This window comes from Drosophila elegans, unplaced genomic scaffold (genome assembly GCF_018152505.1).
Source record: "Drosophila elegans isolate 14027-0461.03 unplaced genomic scaffold, ASM1815250v1 contig_208, whole genome shotgun sequence".
Classification (NCBI taxonomy): domain Eukaryota; kingdom Metazoa; phylum Arthropoda; class Insecta; order Diptera; family Drosophilidae; genus Drosophila; species Drosophila elegans.
The window spans coordinates 6,659,537-6,675,585 of NW_024545578.1; the positions used below are offsets into that span (position 1 = coordinate 6,659,537).

General features: G+C 35.5%; 1 protein-coding gene across 10 annotated transcripts in view; it reads right to left on the reverse strand.

Annotated features, from left to right (window-relative positions):
- Positions 1-12,316, reverse strand: part of LOC108146008 (heparan sulfate 2-O-sulfotransferase pipe) — a 43,533-nt gene extending 31,217 nt beyond the window's left edge. For 9 of the 10 annotated variants that reach the window (XM_017271775.2, XM_017271781.2, XM_017271780.2 and 6 more), the window contains exon 1: positions 12,027-12,315. In XM_017271775.2, coding sequence (XP_017127264.1) covers positions 12,027-12,115 — 89 coding nt within the window. In that variant the 5' untranslated portion in view covers positions 12,116-12,315. Of the gene's footprint in view, positions 1-12,026 lie in introns of all 10 variants that reach the window. The other variant, XM_017271773.2, reaches the window with a different exon arrangement.
- Positions 12,317-16,049: the final 3,733 nt, after the last annotated feature.

Here is a 16,049-nt window from a genome sequence, read left to right on the forward strand (position 1 = left end):
GCCATAAACTATGGAAAACGGAGTGTTTAACTACGCATCTTTAGAGGTCGTTAATGTTATTGTACGAATAAACATTATTACCCAAAATTAAAGTAATTTCTTAAGGTTTTGAATACGATCTACTGTTTAGTAGTTTAAAAAGCATCCAATTAAAATGTCATCCAACCCACATGGTTCAAGAAGTTCCATTTCGCTTGTTATGGTCCCATTTAAATTCCTTCTTCCATTCCCGTAGCATGTGCATGTCAAATGTGAAGTGAACGGGTGAGGTGAAGCTTCATTTGGCTTAGATTAACGCGGCTTGTAATTAAGTTGTAAAACCTACGTGCGGGCTTTTCAAGTGACTGCCCCCCTCAGTTTGCCCCTAAATTTCACCTAGTACACACATAAAAGTCCTAAGTACACAACGCATTTGTAGGAAGTGAAGGAGTGTGCAAGACTTGTGGCAAAAATGAGACTGGGAATTCATTAAGCGTCGCCTTACTTTTTTTTGCTTTTAAAACTCGAAAATCGTTCAAAGTCTTATACCTGATTGTTTTAAAACAATTTTAAGAATACATTTTAAATAATAATATATAATGGCTATATAATAGTTAATAGTTGCTAGTTTCAGATTAGACAATTAAAAGTTAAATAATGGGGTAATGAAACTGCTTTCTTGATATAAGATGGATCTTCCTGAAATAAATTTTTAAAATTTAGAGAATAAATAGAAGACTCAACACCCTAGTTCTTTCTTTAAGTCATCTTTCTGCGTTAATTAGAAAATATTTGCAGACTTCTGCAGAAGTGTTACTTCAAGTGTAAATATGTTTGGTTTTGACTGTTGTGAGTTACTCTTTCCCTCAGCTATTTTTCGAGTTATTCATTCATATTGGGGGTGTTGAACGAGCAGGCAAACGCGCTACCTGCAACAAATGTCGCTGGCAACATGTTGAGTTCGTCCATTAACACACTCCAGTTGTCATTTGTTTTGCTGTCGGGCTAGAATTTGTCCATGGAGACGGAGTGAGGAGAGATGTGTGTTGACAATTAACGAATTTCATATCATGGCCATAAATCTGCCCGGCTTGCTGGAGTGTAGAACTGGCATTGGTAAGGAGAGTATATGTGTGCCAAATTGCTTTTTGTGGGTCAAATTGTAGACAATTAACTGTTATGGCAACTGATTTCGCCGCGAAGGTTTATTTTTTTAATGCGATAATGGAGCAAGGCTAGGCTTGAAGAGTCATCTTAATGATAATGAACACTTTCTGCGGTTATTTAGGTAAATGATTTTAAGTGGATTAAAAACAATTTACAATTACATAATTATTAAAATGTCATAACAGTTTAAAAATATATTACCATTACCTTAAACTTATTATTAAACTAGAAAATTAATTTGAAATAAAGAAAGAAAGCTTCAACGCATTAGTGTCTTAAAAAAAATATAAAGTAATAAAAATTTCTAAATCATTTTAGATTTAAAATTTTTGTCCAACTCTAGCAACATATTTATTTTTTTCCTGTGATTTCTATTCATTTAAATTACTAATGGTCAAAAAGGTTGATATTTAAAAATGTTTTACTTAAAAGTTTTTGTCTATTTCGGAACCAAATATTTGAGCAACAATACCAGCAAAAGGCGTCAAAGTAACAAGGAAAATGCTTTAAGCCTTTCATTTCCCTTTCTTGCTCTTACTTATTTGACTTGCAGCGAATGTTAATAACATTTTGTATCAACAACACCAGCAACAACCAAAATTTACGCACTCGACAACAGAAGCGAACAACTCGACGGTATTTGTTGCTGTTGTCGCATTGTTGTCGCCATCGTTGTCGTTTCCTTTAACGAGCTCGTCCTTGTTGCAACTAGCGCACGTGACACGCCCCTCCGCCGTCCGCCCTTCGTCCGCCGCCCCCCGTCGTCCACCTGCCACGCCTCCTGCTGGCAGAGGCAGCCCAATTTCATGCTGAAACTCCGGCTTCTTGGCCGCCATCTCCGTCTTTGGCATCGTGGGTGCTTACTTTTACTACTTGACGCTGTCATTTGCGGCATTGCAATTAATTTTTGCCTGCTCTCTGTGTACGTGTGCACGGGTTGAGGGCGGTATGGGGAAAGGGGTAGTGGCACGGTTATACACAGAAAAGATATCAACGATTGTCATCTGTTTTCAGAAGCCTGTTTTACAGGCTCAACTCAAGAATAAATATTTTCAACATTTCTTTACAATATGTATAAATAAAATTTGTTCATATAGTTTTAATTTTGAAGAATACACATTTGGAAATTAATTTGTTAAATGCTTACTTTACATATATAAAACTCAACAATTAGAATTTTATACATAACATCTGAATATTGTGTCTTGGGGTGAATAATATTCACTGAATTCTAAATGTTTCAAAAATTTTAGTTTTTTTTCATTTACACTAGACTTTTAGTACCTTTATAAGTTTGTATATCAATGTGTTCCTTAGCATACACTTATTTTATACAATACAAAAAGTTCTAAGCTAATAATCCAAACTAACATTTAAAGGAGAAAACATTTCTGTTCTCTGTGCATTGAATAAGAATGTGGGGGCGGTCCGCGGCCAAACAACTTGGCACACTAATTTCTGATCTCTGGCTGCTGCAAGCAACAACTGCTTCCGACTTAAGGGCCAAATAGGGATAAGGTGGCGCCTCGCTAGTTGTCAAACGCTCCTCATTTAACGCCTGCATGGACTACAAAGTGAAATTGGGGAGGGGCAAAATATTGTGTCTTGCGCTGGAAATTCGAGCTAGCTTTTCCGAGAGCTGCCATGACCATGATAAGCATTTGCATTGTTGTCATTATAATACCTGAAACGACTTGCGGCATAGAAAATTGATATTGACAAAGAGAGTTTAAAGATAATTTTCCAAAGACTTGGTAAAGGGGCTTAAGCCAATGTAAAGAGCTACAGAAAATTGAAATGTTATTTGAGAAAGGGGGCTAATTCCAGAAAATGATTATGGTTGGAAATGTCTTTTTTTATGCAAATTTTTTTGAAATAAAAATAAATACATTTGTTTTTATACATTGAAATACTTGAATAATAAAATAAGATTTTGTGCAGTTTTTTTTAAAGCATGATATGAATGAGTTTCCCATACTTGCAAATCCCAAAGCAACAAAGCGCCTATTAAATTCAATACGGCAAGAAAAACAAGCTTTGCTTATTGGACTGCCCAAAGATAGTTAAATCGAAGCCCAGTTTAATTTTCTCTGCTGATTGCAATGACCCAAGGAAAGAATCCTTTCTCCACGGCAGCTGCGCAATCCCCATTGGCCACATTCGCCAATTTGCGTTAACCGAAACCACCTTTTAGACGTGCCCACCTGAAGGGGCGAACGGGCAAAGTGGTGAGGCGGTGGGAGGGCTCTCGAGTATTAAGTATTTGTATCATTCCTTGACTTTCACATGGCGAACCCGATCCGATTTTCTGCTCATTTGTGATGTAAAAAGAGCGGGCCGCCTGACAGAAACTTGCCATTCAAATTGGTGTCAACCAGTCAACTGGACGCCAAAGAAAGTGGCGCCACAAAGTACACTGAGGAAAAATAGCAGAAGACATTTTGAAACCCTTTAAACGTCGATTTAAGGGATTCATAGATTTTTATTGTAATTTATAAAATATGTTGTCTCAATTAAATGCAATACAAAAATGTTTCTAAATAGAAAGGCACTTTTTTGTTATTGGCCAAACATGTCTATATAAATGCAAAAAATTTTAGTGGGCGCTTTGAATTAAAATCAAATTTATCATAAATGTTCGTTATATTTCTTTCCTGTTTGACTGCCGTTTTCTGTGTCTTTTTCGCCACCGCCCAGACAGAGATCTCCGGCTTTTTCTCATCCATAGTCTCAGACTGAATCCAAGTCACAGGCGATGCCCAAAGTAGGTCGCCATCGTCTCGGCAACTTGTTTAACCGGCGACCGAAGGAAAAACTCGCTTCGCACATTAAAATCGCAAAGAGAAGGAGCAAAAGGCAGCAAAGGCAGCAAAAAGACATAAAAATGGATTTGCATCCTGTGGGACATCTTTGACTAAACGAGAGTCTAAGCTACATTAAAATTAAATTTTATTTTCAATTTTATTTGTCTCAATTCTGCGTTCTCTTGTTTTTAAAAGAGGAAGCGAGTGTGGAAATTAATTAAGCAATTCAATTGCAGGCACTTGTCTGACGTATGTATATTTGCCATTGCATTTATGTTAATTGAAAAGCTTTGGCATTTGGAAAGGATGTAGGTTATTTATAACGATTGATTTATCTTCCAAATGATTCTAAGAAATTTAGGATGTATTGCTTAAGTGTTCTGATCAACCAAGCAGGAAATTCATTTAATCCAGCTTGACAATTGTTTATTTATTTGAATATCTTAAACTGATAAATTCAAACTTGCATGATCACATTTAAACTCATTAAAAGTATTAAATACTAAAAAGTGATTGTTTCTTTTGTTATTTAATTTTTTTGAAGGCCTTAAAATATTGTTGATCGATTGAACAAGAGCCTTAATATATAGGCTCTTGTTCATTTTTATGGACATTACCCCTTTCATGTAACTATTTAATATCTTAATAACATCGTGATCATGTATTCGAAATCGGTGTGGAAAAATCCCCTTCAAAATTAAATCAAGATACTTGTGGCCTGGCTAATTAAAATGATAAACAACGACTGGCAGAGAATACATTTAAGCCATGTCATTATCAAAATCATCGAAATGCAGCCGCACAAAACCAACAGAAGATGTAAACTAAGCAAGCGCCAAAACAAACTCGGACCAACTCAACTGGCATTATTGGCTTTTGTTTAGTGAAAGGCAGGTGGAATACCTGCTGCACCTGCCGCAAGTCGAAGGCTCCGCCTAATATACAAACATTTGTTCAAGACTGTAAAACAGTGGTCGTGGAAAGTACACGCACAGCTTGTGACCCCATCAGGGCATCATTCGGCAGTTACTCCTCACCCGACAGTTCAAATACTCATATGTTCGCCCCGAGAAATGAAACATTTTCGGGCCAAAATCACCCTCCGATTCAGGTGGTAACAAAACGAAATGATAGCAAGATTTATGATTTACGAACATGATGTTCGGTACATGACCGATAAGCGATCCGAAACGAAGGCATCATTAAAATCAATTTTGATTCGCCAACCTCCTTTCACCGAGTTCCGAGTAACAGCTGCCACATGCCAGGGAAAAGGGGCGAAATTGGATTACAACTCTTATTGGGGGTGTTCAATGGCAGGTTACAACATTCGACATTCATTAGGGATCAATTTGGCTTTCTTTTACAGAGCAATTCCAATTCGTTAACTCTTTCAGCGGTTTTGGCCATTCAAGGCAATCAAATCAAAGCTTTAATGATCCATAAAGTTGAGGCTATTTTCTTCGGATTGTAAGTAATCTGAAAATTAGTTGGGCGATGAACACTAACATTTGTTTTATTAATGCTTATAGTAGTTCAATCTTGATTTGATTTGATTTAGTTATATGCAAAACTATTTTACAACAAATGCTTACATTAGGTTAGAACTTCTAACCGTTTTGATTAGTTAATGATTTATAAAAAAAATATTTTATTTAACCCGAATAATATTTATTCGGCTTCTGCAATGAAATGTAGAATTAACCCAAGAATGCCTAAACCACTGGTTCGACCTTATCTTTTCTCCCTTTGCCCAACCTGACACCTTCAAAATCACATAAAATGTTTTTCCACTTGCTCAAGCATCGCAACACTCTAATTATTTGTGGGTCATAATAACTCTAATCTTTTGTCTCAATGGCCATTTAAATCTGGAATGACCACTTTAAGAAAATGCAGTCAAGATTTTTGGTTTTTTCTTCACATACTTGTCATGCCTAGGCCAATCCCCCAGGCAATTAAAAGACCGCAGAGAGTGCAATTAAAAAATATTTAATTATACCACAGTAAGGCTCGGGATCCTCCTCGAGAGCCGTGGACCGATTTTCCGTTTGCGGCTTAGCCCAAAAGCCAGCGAGTGGCACATGACTTGGCCGAGCAGCTTCATGTGGTCATTACGTCATGATGCAGCTTTTGGAGTGGCACAGCCAAAAGGCAACAGATATACTGCATATACATGTAGATATATATAGTGTAGTGAGAGAGGAAGGCGGAAAATGGGGAAAAACTTGTAAGTCGGGACAGACAAAAACCGCATATTTGTCGTGAGCATTTTGTTACAATTTCAATTTTGGCCTGGTCCATTGTTGGGGGTCGGTTTCTAGACTCCACTTTTTATATGCTCACGGAATCTTGTAGTTTTAGTTTTTTCTTATAGGCGTTGCCTTCGCCTTTTTGTTTCGACTACTCGGCTTTGCTTGCATTTGAAAGTGCATTCGTTTCGGTCTTGGCCAATATTTGCCAACTATCAAACTGGTTTATTGCGGTTATTTTTTCTAGTTTTCTTAAGAGTTGATGAAATGGCCTTTTATGGCGAGCCAGTTCGACTTCTCAAGTGCAAGGAGTGGAACACAAATTAAGATATTTGTAATTTTCAGCTATCGCCGAAAGTTCCTAGAAGTTTTGACTGGCAATTAACCGAATAATATATATAAATAAATAATAACAGAAATATAAATAGCTTTAAAAAGGTTTTTCTACGAAGTTACAAATTTTTTTTAAACTTATGGAGAAACCTAAAATTCTAAAAAAATAAATGTTTTATAGAAAGTGAATTGTTACATCTGAAGAGCAAAATAGTGAAACCGAAACGGCTTAGCTATCTTTACCAATTAACACCAAAAGTTCTCTAAATGCTTGGCTGCCCGAAAAGTGAAAAGGATCATAAATGCCGCTGCTAATTGCAGTTCAATGCTTTCACTTGATAATAGAGTTTACTCCAAATGGTTAAAAGCACCACCCACCTGGGAATTTATCTCTTGGGATCCCAGACATGTCCCACCGTAAAATATTCTGCTCGCCTAAGTAGCTGGCGCCCATAAATCTCCAGCAGTTTGCCGGCTGTAAAAAAAGTGATTTACATACTCGAGGAAGCCCCCAGTTTGGATCTGAAGCTAAGCGTTAACTCACTTTCGCTCTTTGAGAGTGAAGAAGCAGCAAAGAAATTAAATTCAATTTTGCCTCGTCTGCATTTGGCAAGCTTAAAAACAAAAACAGCAAAACGCTCGCAAACAAGTGAATACAATTTTACTTTTTTCACATTTATACTCGGTTTCTTATTTATAGGATTTTGCATGCATATTTGATCAAAAACAATCAAATTTTATGAGAAAGTACGAGAAACACAGCAGACAACCATCTTGATATGTTTCGGGAAAAACGAAAATTGAAAGGAGGTTTATGTGTTTTTTGTTTTTTAACTTTTTGTGCGTTGCATAATGTTTATTTTTATGAAAGTCTTTTTTCGGGCAAGGAAGTGCTAAAACAAATTAAGGGGACTATGTTGGGTGAAGTGGTATTAATGAGTTGTGTTCATTGTTTTTATCAGTATTGTGAAAGGGTAATTAGTTGATGGTCATTTGCTCAAACTCAAAAGATGAACGAGTGGGGTACAAAAATGTTAATAAGTACAAGTGTAGCCTATGATTTACCTTAAAAACTGATAAGATCAAACATTTAAAAAGGTGTAGGTATTAATACTTTAACAAAAAAATTGCCCTAACCTCCACCTTGATTATTTCAATGACTATTTCATTTAAAAAACACTATTTTCAATGACTTTGAACTAGTTCCACCTCCAAACTAATTCCACCTTCCGCTCAACTTCACCTTTTGCCCAGCAATTTACACATTGCCTGGCAATCTTTAAACTTGAAACCCGTGAGAAGGCAAAAAATTCATCATTGTCATCATCAGTTGTCGGTTACGCATTGCTGGCCACGCCCCCTTTGTCCAAAAGCCCATGTTTGTATATCAAGTGAAAGCTATACACATAATTTCCACATGTCTGTCTACGTCTGGGTATTTTTTTGCACTTGTTTTATTTTTAGCCAAAAAGTGTTGCACATTTTTCACATGATTGTGTTAATCAGCTTTTGCCTTTCTTGTACACTCTATATACTATGCTAAAAATAATGCGAATTTTTTTGTTGTCCGTATTTTTTTTTAATCGTAACCTAGGTCGCCATTTGACCGTTTTTACATAATGTAGAAAAACTCTTTCATCTCATTTCAGTTTTCGTGGGAGAGGGCGTTTGTTTTTGGTATCCACACGGGCATAACCAAAGTTTTTGTTTTTATGACCAACTAATAACAGCCATATAGCAATGGACTGCTGGTGGGCGTTTGTTGCTTTCTGAAATTGGCCCAGTAAAATTGTTGGTCATCTCTTCTGAAAGGTGCTAAACGGCTGCGGTCATAAATTGCTATAATGTATACAAAACATGTGAATATTTTGTGGGCTTTCTCTTGCCAAAAGTTGCGTGCGAAATTATCTGTGAAAAAGGGAGTGATATGTAGGCGGAGGGCCTAGAGTTTCACCAGATCATGCGGGTTAGGTGTGAAGTTTTTGGGAAAATTGTGTAAAGTGCGGGCTAAAATGTTGCTCTCACTGTTCTGTAGTGGGTAATGTATTTAACAAATATTTGTGTTTTGCTATCCGGCTATTAAATTGATGAAGTATTACAGCCAGGTGGCCTATAGTTTCCAGAATTTAAAATAACTATCAAGATGTTGAGTGTGCTGGGAAAATAAGTTTTGTACATAAGCTGCATCTCATTCTCATATAATAAATTATAAAGTATTTACATCAAAAGATTTTTTTTTGAATTTACAGTTAGTGAAGGTGGCTTTTTTAGAATAATAATTATTTTAAAGAAACTTCAGTAGACATGTTTTAATTTATCTTTGTTTTTTGATGGGCAATTCACAGTTTGGAAGCTGACTTAATTTAAAAATTTCTCTTATTATTGTTATTTTGTAAGTCTTAACAAAAAAAAAAAAAATATATATATATATATATATATACAAAAAAAAAAATATATATATATATTTATATATATATATATATATATTTATTTCTTTCTGAGATATAGGTTTAAAGCTTTTAAATATGAAATTTTAACAACATTTTTGTTAATTATAATATTTTTTTCTTTTAAGTTGCCACCCGCAAACAGACATCACTAATTAACTTTCCCGTGGCCCGTCAGCAGCGTGTAAAATTCCCAATATACATCATTTCCATTGCAATAAGACAGACTAAATAAAACAAAACGCCAGACAAAACTCAAAACAAAATAAAGAAAACAAATCACATCACTGAATGTAATTATGCGAGTGTGAGTGACTGCATGTTGTGGCGCCAGAAGAAAGAAAGAAATTGGTAAGAAAGAGAGACACAGAGGAGAAAGACGTAAAGAGTCGGCCAAACTCTCTTCGTTTAAGCCTGGCTTGAATATTCCCCCTGCTTCTTTTCCTCACTTGACCCTCTTTTGGGGCGTTCTAAATAATTTCTGTCACGCTTCAGCTTGCAGTGAAAACAAAAGTACATATTGTATTAGGTAAGGCCTAATCTATATGGAAAACAAATCAGAAAAAGTAATTTATGCTAATTCATGCCCAAGTATGGCATAACTGCATTTGATTCTACTTACTGGGCGGTTAATTGTTATTGACTTTATAAAATCGATTTTGACAGGTTTTTATCAACTGAGTGCAACGAACTCATTTTCTCCGTATGCTTATTTATCGCGTGTCTGGTTAATGAAGCTGCCAAACATCTGTCGGATAGTTATTTAAGCAAAACCAATTAATTTAATTAATTAATATCATTTGGGAAATGCACAAAAGAGTTGCGCACCAATTTTGCTGGGAAATTTTTTGGTTTTCCTCTCCAGGACAATGTATTACCCTTGCTATAAATCATATCCATGTTTAAATATTTGCATAATTTTATTGTGCAAATGGTAGGAGATTGTCTTTTCGCCAAATCGCCTGCGCAATCGGAAATGGATAAAAAACAAATGTTTACCTGATTGATTGACAGACTGACTGAGTGACCAACTGATTGACTGAGAGTTTTCAGCTGCATGCAAATTGTCAAAATGAGCGTGAAATTTATGCTACTGCGAGCAGTAATCATACAAAGTACATATCTACATTTAAGTCATGTGTTTAATTAATGCCAGTAATTCATACAATAAATGTAATAATTTGTTCTGTAAATAAACGGCAAACGGGGCTGGTGGATATCGATAATAAAAAGGGGCTTAAGAGGGTAAAATAAGTTTAATTGAGTTTAATTAAACCTAAAGGAATGATTCGCTCGGTAAGCATTAAATATGTAACAGTTACACGAAACAGAATATTTGAAATAATTGAATATACTTTAAACTAGTTTCAATATCATCAAAAGTTTTATTTATTATCTACCGTAAAAGCGAATTACTTTAAATATACTTTTTCACCATTGCTTTTAACATTTACTTGTATGCAAACATCCGTTGTCCATAACTCTAGTTCGCTTTGCCATAATGAAAAGCAAATTCTCACACCCTCTTTGAAAATCAACAAAAGCTAAAAAAAATCGTTTTCCAAAAGCCTATTAGTCCATAACATGTGTAGTCGGACTATCATTAGTTTACATCTCGACGCACTCGTTGCAACAAATTTTGGCCATACAGTCGTGGAAAAAAAAGCGAACATTTCACAATAGCGGACGCAGTGGCTCAGATCTCTGGCCTAAACACCTTTTTAATGGCCAAAATTGTTATGGGCGGCCGCAGAAACCGCCGTCCGTCGACCATCAACATCGACTAATGAGCGGGCAGTCAAGTCAGCGGGCTCTTAACTTTTATCTGAACTGAACTGCGCCGAGTTGGGTTCTGTAAAAGGCCAGAACAAACACTGAAAAATGTAGGCCTAGACAATGCAGCTCGAGGGAAGAGGTGGTAAGACACAGCTCTTTTGGCTACTTGAACTAGTTGAAGCTGAGCTGGGGTTTTGTGGTTTTCCGTCTTTTCATCTCTGTATGCTGGCCCAAGGTGCTACACCAAATGAATTATGTGAAGAATTGAAAATAAAAACAGCAATAAAAAAATTAAAAACGAGATTGTTGCTATTAAACTAGAGCAAAATTGAAAAATGTCAGCTGCTGGAGTATTTTTTTTATGGACTGAATTAACTTATGGAAAGGATTAGTTTTTAAAAACGGTTACTCATATTGTAGCATTGAAAATGTATTTAAATAAAATCATATATTTTAACGTAAAAACGTAAATTTGGAAAAAATCAAATACATTAAAATGTATTACAGTAAAAAGAAAAATGTTTAATTTATTTTTTCTAGTACCTCATTTTGCGGCATGAAAATTTAGTTGTTTCTTCATAAGCACAATTTTATTAATTGTGTTTAATTTTATTTTATTATTAATTTAACTACTAAAACCGTTCTAACCATATTTACTGATATTTATCTTTGAGTATTAATATTATTAGTTGCCATCAAATTTTTTAACTTATATTAAGAAATATTTAATAATCATAATGAATCAATTTGATAATAATAATAACATTACTTCTATTCATAAAAAAATTGTGAATGTGCAACAGTTTAAATTATAGAACTATTAACCAATTCTGATGATAGTTTTTTATATGTACAAATAGCTGCAATTAATTTACTTGCTGGCAGTACTTAAAGTCCGACAAAAATGTTTGAACTGTTTTTGCCAGCAATGGAAGTTTATATTTAATTATATTATTTATCAAATGCGACGACCCTGAAATGTCTTTCACTTTTAAACCAGCTGCGAAAAACGGAAAGTTAAACGCTTTTATGCTTTTTATGGAGAATCGAGAGCAAAGTCTTTTTTTAATCTTCAGCCGTCGAGGCGAACGCAATCTTCGATCTACCAACTCAATTCTCAGGCTATTCAATGGCAATTATGACCGGTTTTCAATTAAACTGAAACTGGAACTCAATTGCATTTCTTCTTTGAAACGAACTTCATTCTCAAGTGAAAGAAATCTTTTCTCCTCCGATTTTTTTTCTTTTCTTGGATAGATCACACTTACCGCTTGGGATACGGTATGCGCCGATATTTGAAGGCATTTTCCACATCGCGCAGTTTCATTTTGTACGAACGTTCGGCGTTCAGCGACATCCAGGAACGAGAATTACACAAAAAACACAATCGCTTGAGATCTTTTTTAAACGAAGACCTTTCTTGGCCGAAAGAATTTTCCGGTCAGCACTTGGGTTCACTCCGATTCACGAAGAGATACAGATATAGGTATGGGAGATATAGACGTCCGTAGAGCTCGGCGATCGCGGCTTGACTGAATGTTCCTGGGGGCACTTGGCCGCCTTTTTGGCCAACTTTAAGACGTTGGCAGCGGCTTACTGCTGTTTGCTTTTACCATTTTCTTCTGCGCACACGATCGCTCTCTTCGCCTCTGTTTATTCGCTCTTGCCGACTCTCTTTGTCCGGCAGTTGACTGATTTTGTGGACGTGACTGTAGCTCATTTGTTTGTGGTAACATTTTTATTATTACCCGACTTTTGACATTAATCTACTTAGGCATATTTATTTAGGTCGTCCAAACAGCACAGTGTGTTATTGTTCTTCGCGCAAGGAATCTAATTTTGGGCAGTTGTTTAAATATCCCCTGTTGAAACAGTTGGCTGCCACAACCTAAATAATAATTTGTTACTCGAAAAAAGATATACATTTCGTGTGATCCAAACCACGTTGGCAATAAAAAAAGAACTAGAAGATCAGTTCAGCATGTCTTTACTCTTTTTAGAGGAAGATAATTAGAATTTAAAACAGGTTTACCTTTGAACTTCTCCCCCCTTAATGGGCAGTCGAAAAGTTGACCTTCCCGCTTTTGTAATTTCCATCGATTAGTTTTTGCCAGTCGTGCATAAATAAAAGATTTTTTTCCATTTTTTGGCTTCTCGCATCGTTCGTTTGCTAACTCTGGTTCTATGTATAATTTTGGCCAGAGTGAATTTTGAAATTTCTTTAAGACTTGGGTTCCGTCAGTTTCCGCACTTGCTGTCCGCAAAGCTCAATGACCCTCAATCGTCTGTAGATACAGTGGCTAAAATAAGTCTTTTATATAGACATTCATGAGATATTAATTATTCAACAATGATTTACTTAACAAAAAATAATGGATTTCTGATTATAAACTTAATACACTTTCTAGCATAGTTAAAAAGTATGTATAATTTCCGGAAAGCTGAAGGACAAGCAAGTTTATTAATTAAATGCTTTCTTGACTTCGAACATCTGAAATAATAATACACAAATCCTTTAATGATCTGTTTAATTAAAAAGTCTTTTTTTTGCAATTTAATAATTAAATTATTTAATGATTAATATAATTTAAATGATTTTTTGTGGCACACATACTTTCTTCTCCCACTGTACCTTACTTGTCCACTGACTGGCGTCTGACGGCTGCCAGATTTAAGCGTTTACCCACAACTATCTGCCTAGGTGCACATTTTTTTAAAAACGACAAAAAACTGATTGTTTAAACTTACTAACCTTTTTTTATTTCAGCAACAAGCTGAAAATTCGTGTAAATTTCTCGATAACAATGGCAAAAAATGAAAAAATGCCAGCCTCAACATAAAAACAGACAGATATGATAATAATGTTGAGCAAAAAAAAGTGTTGGCGGCACATGCCTTTATTTTGTATGGTAATTATTTAAGTAACTACTGTAATTGGCACCAAGAAAGTAAATAGTATTAAAAAATGAAAAGTAAGTTGCTGAAAAGGTGTTAGCCGGTTGCATTCGATGATTGTTCAAATCAATTGAAATAAATATCATATCCAAGTAATCAGACTCTTTCTCCAATTTTTAAACATAAAAGGTGAGGACTTGTTTGACTGTCAGTTTTCGGGTTAAGTTTATTTGCTGTCCCATTGTGGTTGCTCATTGTTCACCAAAAGTTGGCTATATCTTTGCTCTGATGTTTTCGTTTTTTTCTGCTGCCAACTGCTCGTTTGTTGTTGTGCCGATTGTGCTGAGCTAGCCACTCAATTGTAAACAACTGCAATTGGCCCTAGGTGCAAATTTAAATGGGCGATTGTGTGTGTTTGTGGCAGGTGTGCGTATATATTATATTTGCCCGTCGTTTGAGAGAACATTTTACATAGCGAGGGTGTCCAGGACAGTTAGTGATCACTTAAACTTAAAACATAAATCCAAGGTAAATTATTTATAGCTTAAGTAACAATATTCATTTTTTAAATATTATTTCTTTATTTAATGACTACGTCCAGAATTTGGCAAGAAACTAAAAAAGTTATACTTCTTAATAAATTTTCTTTTTTCAACTATTTTATATAAATATTTAACACGTTAAAAAACAAATATCTGCCTATAAGTATCTATATTTTATATTTTAAGCATCGAAATTTTACTATCTCAAATCATTTATCAATAATAAAATTATTATTTTTATTATATTGTAATGTTTTCACAACATATGAACATATGATATTTTATTTTATTATTATTATTATTTTGTATTTCAATTCTTACCTTGATATAAAATTCAATACAATATCTTTATGAATATTTTTGGACCACACCTCGTTAGCGCTTTCTGTCGCCTACGCTTATCATAGCCATTTTGGCCAAGTCCGGGGGCCAGAGTTGCCAGGGCCAGAAACAGAGCTGCCGGCCGTAAACACAGAGTCACAGAACAGGGGGAATCTGGCGTATAGGCAGCACACAACACGAGCAGCAGGCTCTCGGTGGCTTATGTTTTATGCGGGTTAACGTGGGAAGGCTCCCAAACCAAAAACCCAGTGCCAATGCCAATCCCAATTCCGACCGGTGAGAACCCACGCCTGAGGCAGTCGGCTTGGCTTTAACACCATCTCGTTCAATGTTCCGAATTTTCCAGGATGTCCACCGATGGTCGCCCGGATGCGGGCAATCAAAATCTGTGGCCTACTTGACTGCCAGCTATTTGGACACGAGTTTGAGTTTGCCTTAGTTAGCCAACGGTTTTCCCCCAAGCGTCAAACGGAACAGTTGGCATTCCGGCCACAAATGCCCCCAAATCATCCATTCACCCATCCACCCACAGCCCCAAAAATTGGGCTAATGAAGACAGGTGCGCCGTTTTAATTTTCATTTTTTTCTTCAGTTTTATTTTTGCTTAAAGTTCTTTTTTTTGTTTTAATTGTCTTGGTTTTTAAATACTCGTTTCATCTATTTGATTCAGTGCGTCATTATTTTAAGGTTTTCCTTTTTTCATATACGTATAATATCTCTATATAAATATTTGGTTTAGTTTTATTTATCATACAAGTGAAACTTACGCTATCAAACGGCAACAAAAAATGTACGGGGAAGTCAAAAACTGAACATAAGACGTGATCTCCTTTCGCTTAATTCAACTCATTGCGTTTCTATTTTGAGTTTTTTAATTAAATATGCGTAGACTGTACGCAGTTTGACTATTTACACAGCTGTCTGATTTTTTTTTATTATAATTTTCCATGGCGCGCAGAGTTATCTTTTCTTTTTCGTCTACTTTATTTTCGAACATTTCAAATAAATTACATGCAATGTTTTATGCGCGGTCATAATTCAATTTCTTCGTTCGCCCCCGTTTTTTATTTGTATTTTATCTTTGAATTCTACTTTAAACACAGTTGGCACAGAAATTTCCATAGTTTGGTTTGGTTTGGTAGAGAGAAGGAACTGAACCGAACTGATGATTGAGATGTGAGTTTATTTTTGTGTGTGACAATGGTGGCCAACGAAGTAGTTGCAGCTCGGATCGATCCAAGTCCAGCTGGTCTTAAAGCTACTTATTTAAATGCACTGCCAACCATACTTTCAATATTTTGGTTTTTTCCTCAATTGCCGGCAGCCAAAATGCATTTTTGGCCTAGGCGCCGTTCTTAATTAATTAATTTAATTTGTTTTCGATTTTATATATATTTCAGTATTATTTTATCTCTTATTTGAATGGGTGTAAAATATCCTATATGTGTGGTGTGTGTGGTGTGTGTCTGGAAATAATAATTCTTTATTTTTCATTAAATTGTACAAAGTGCG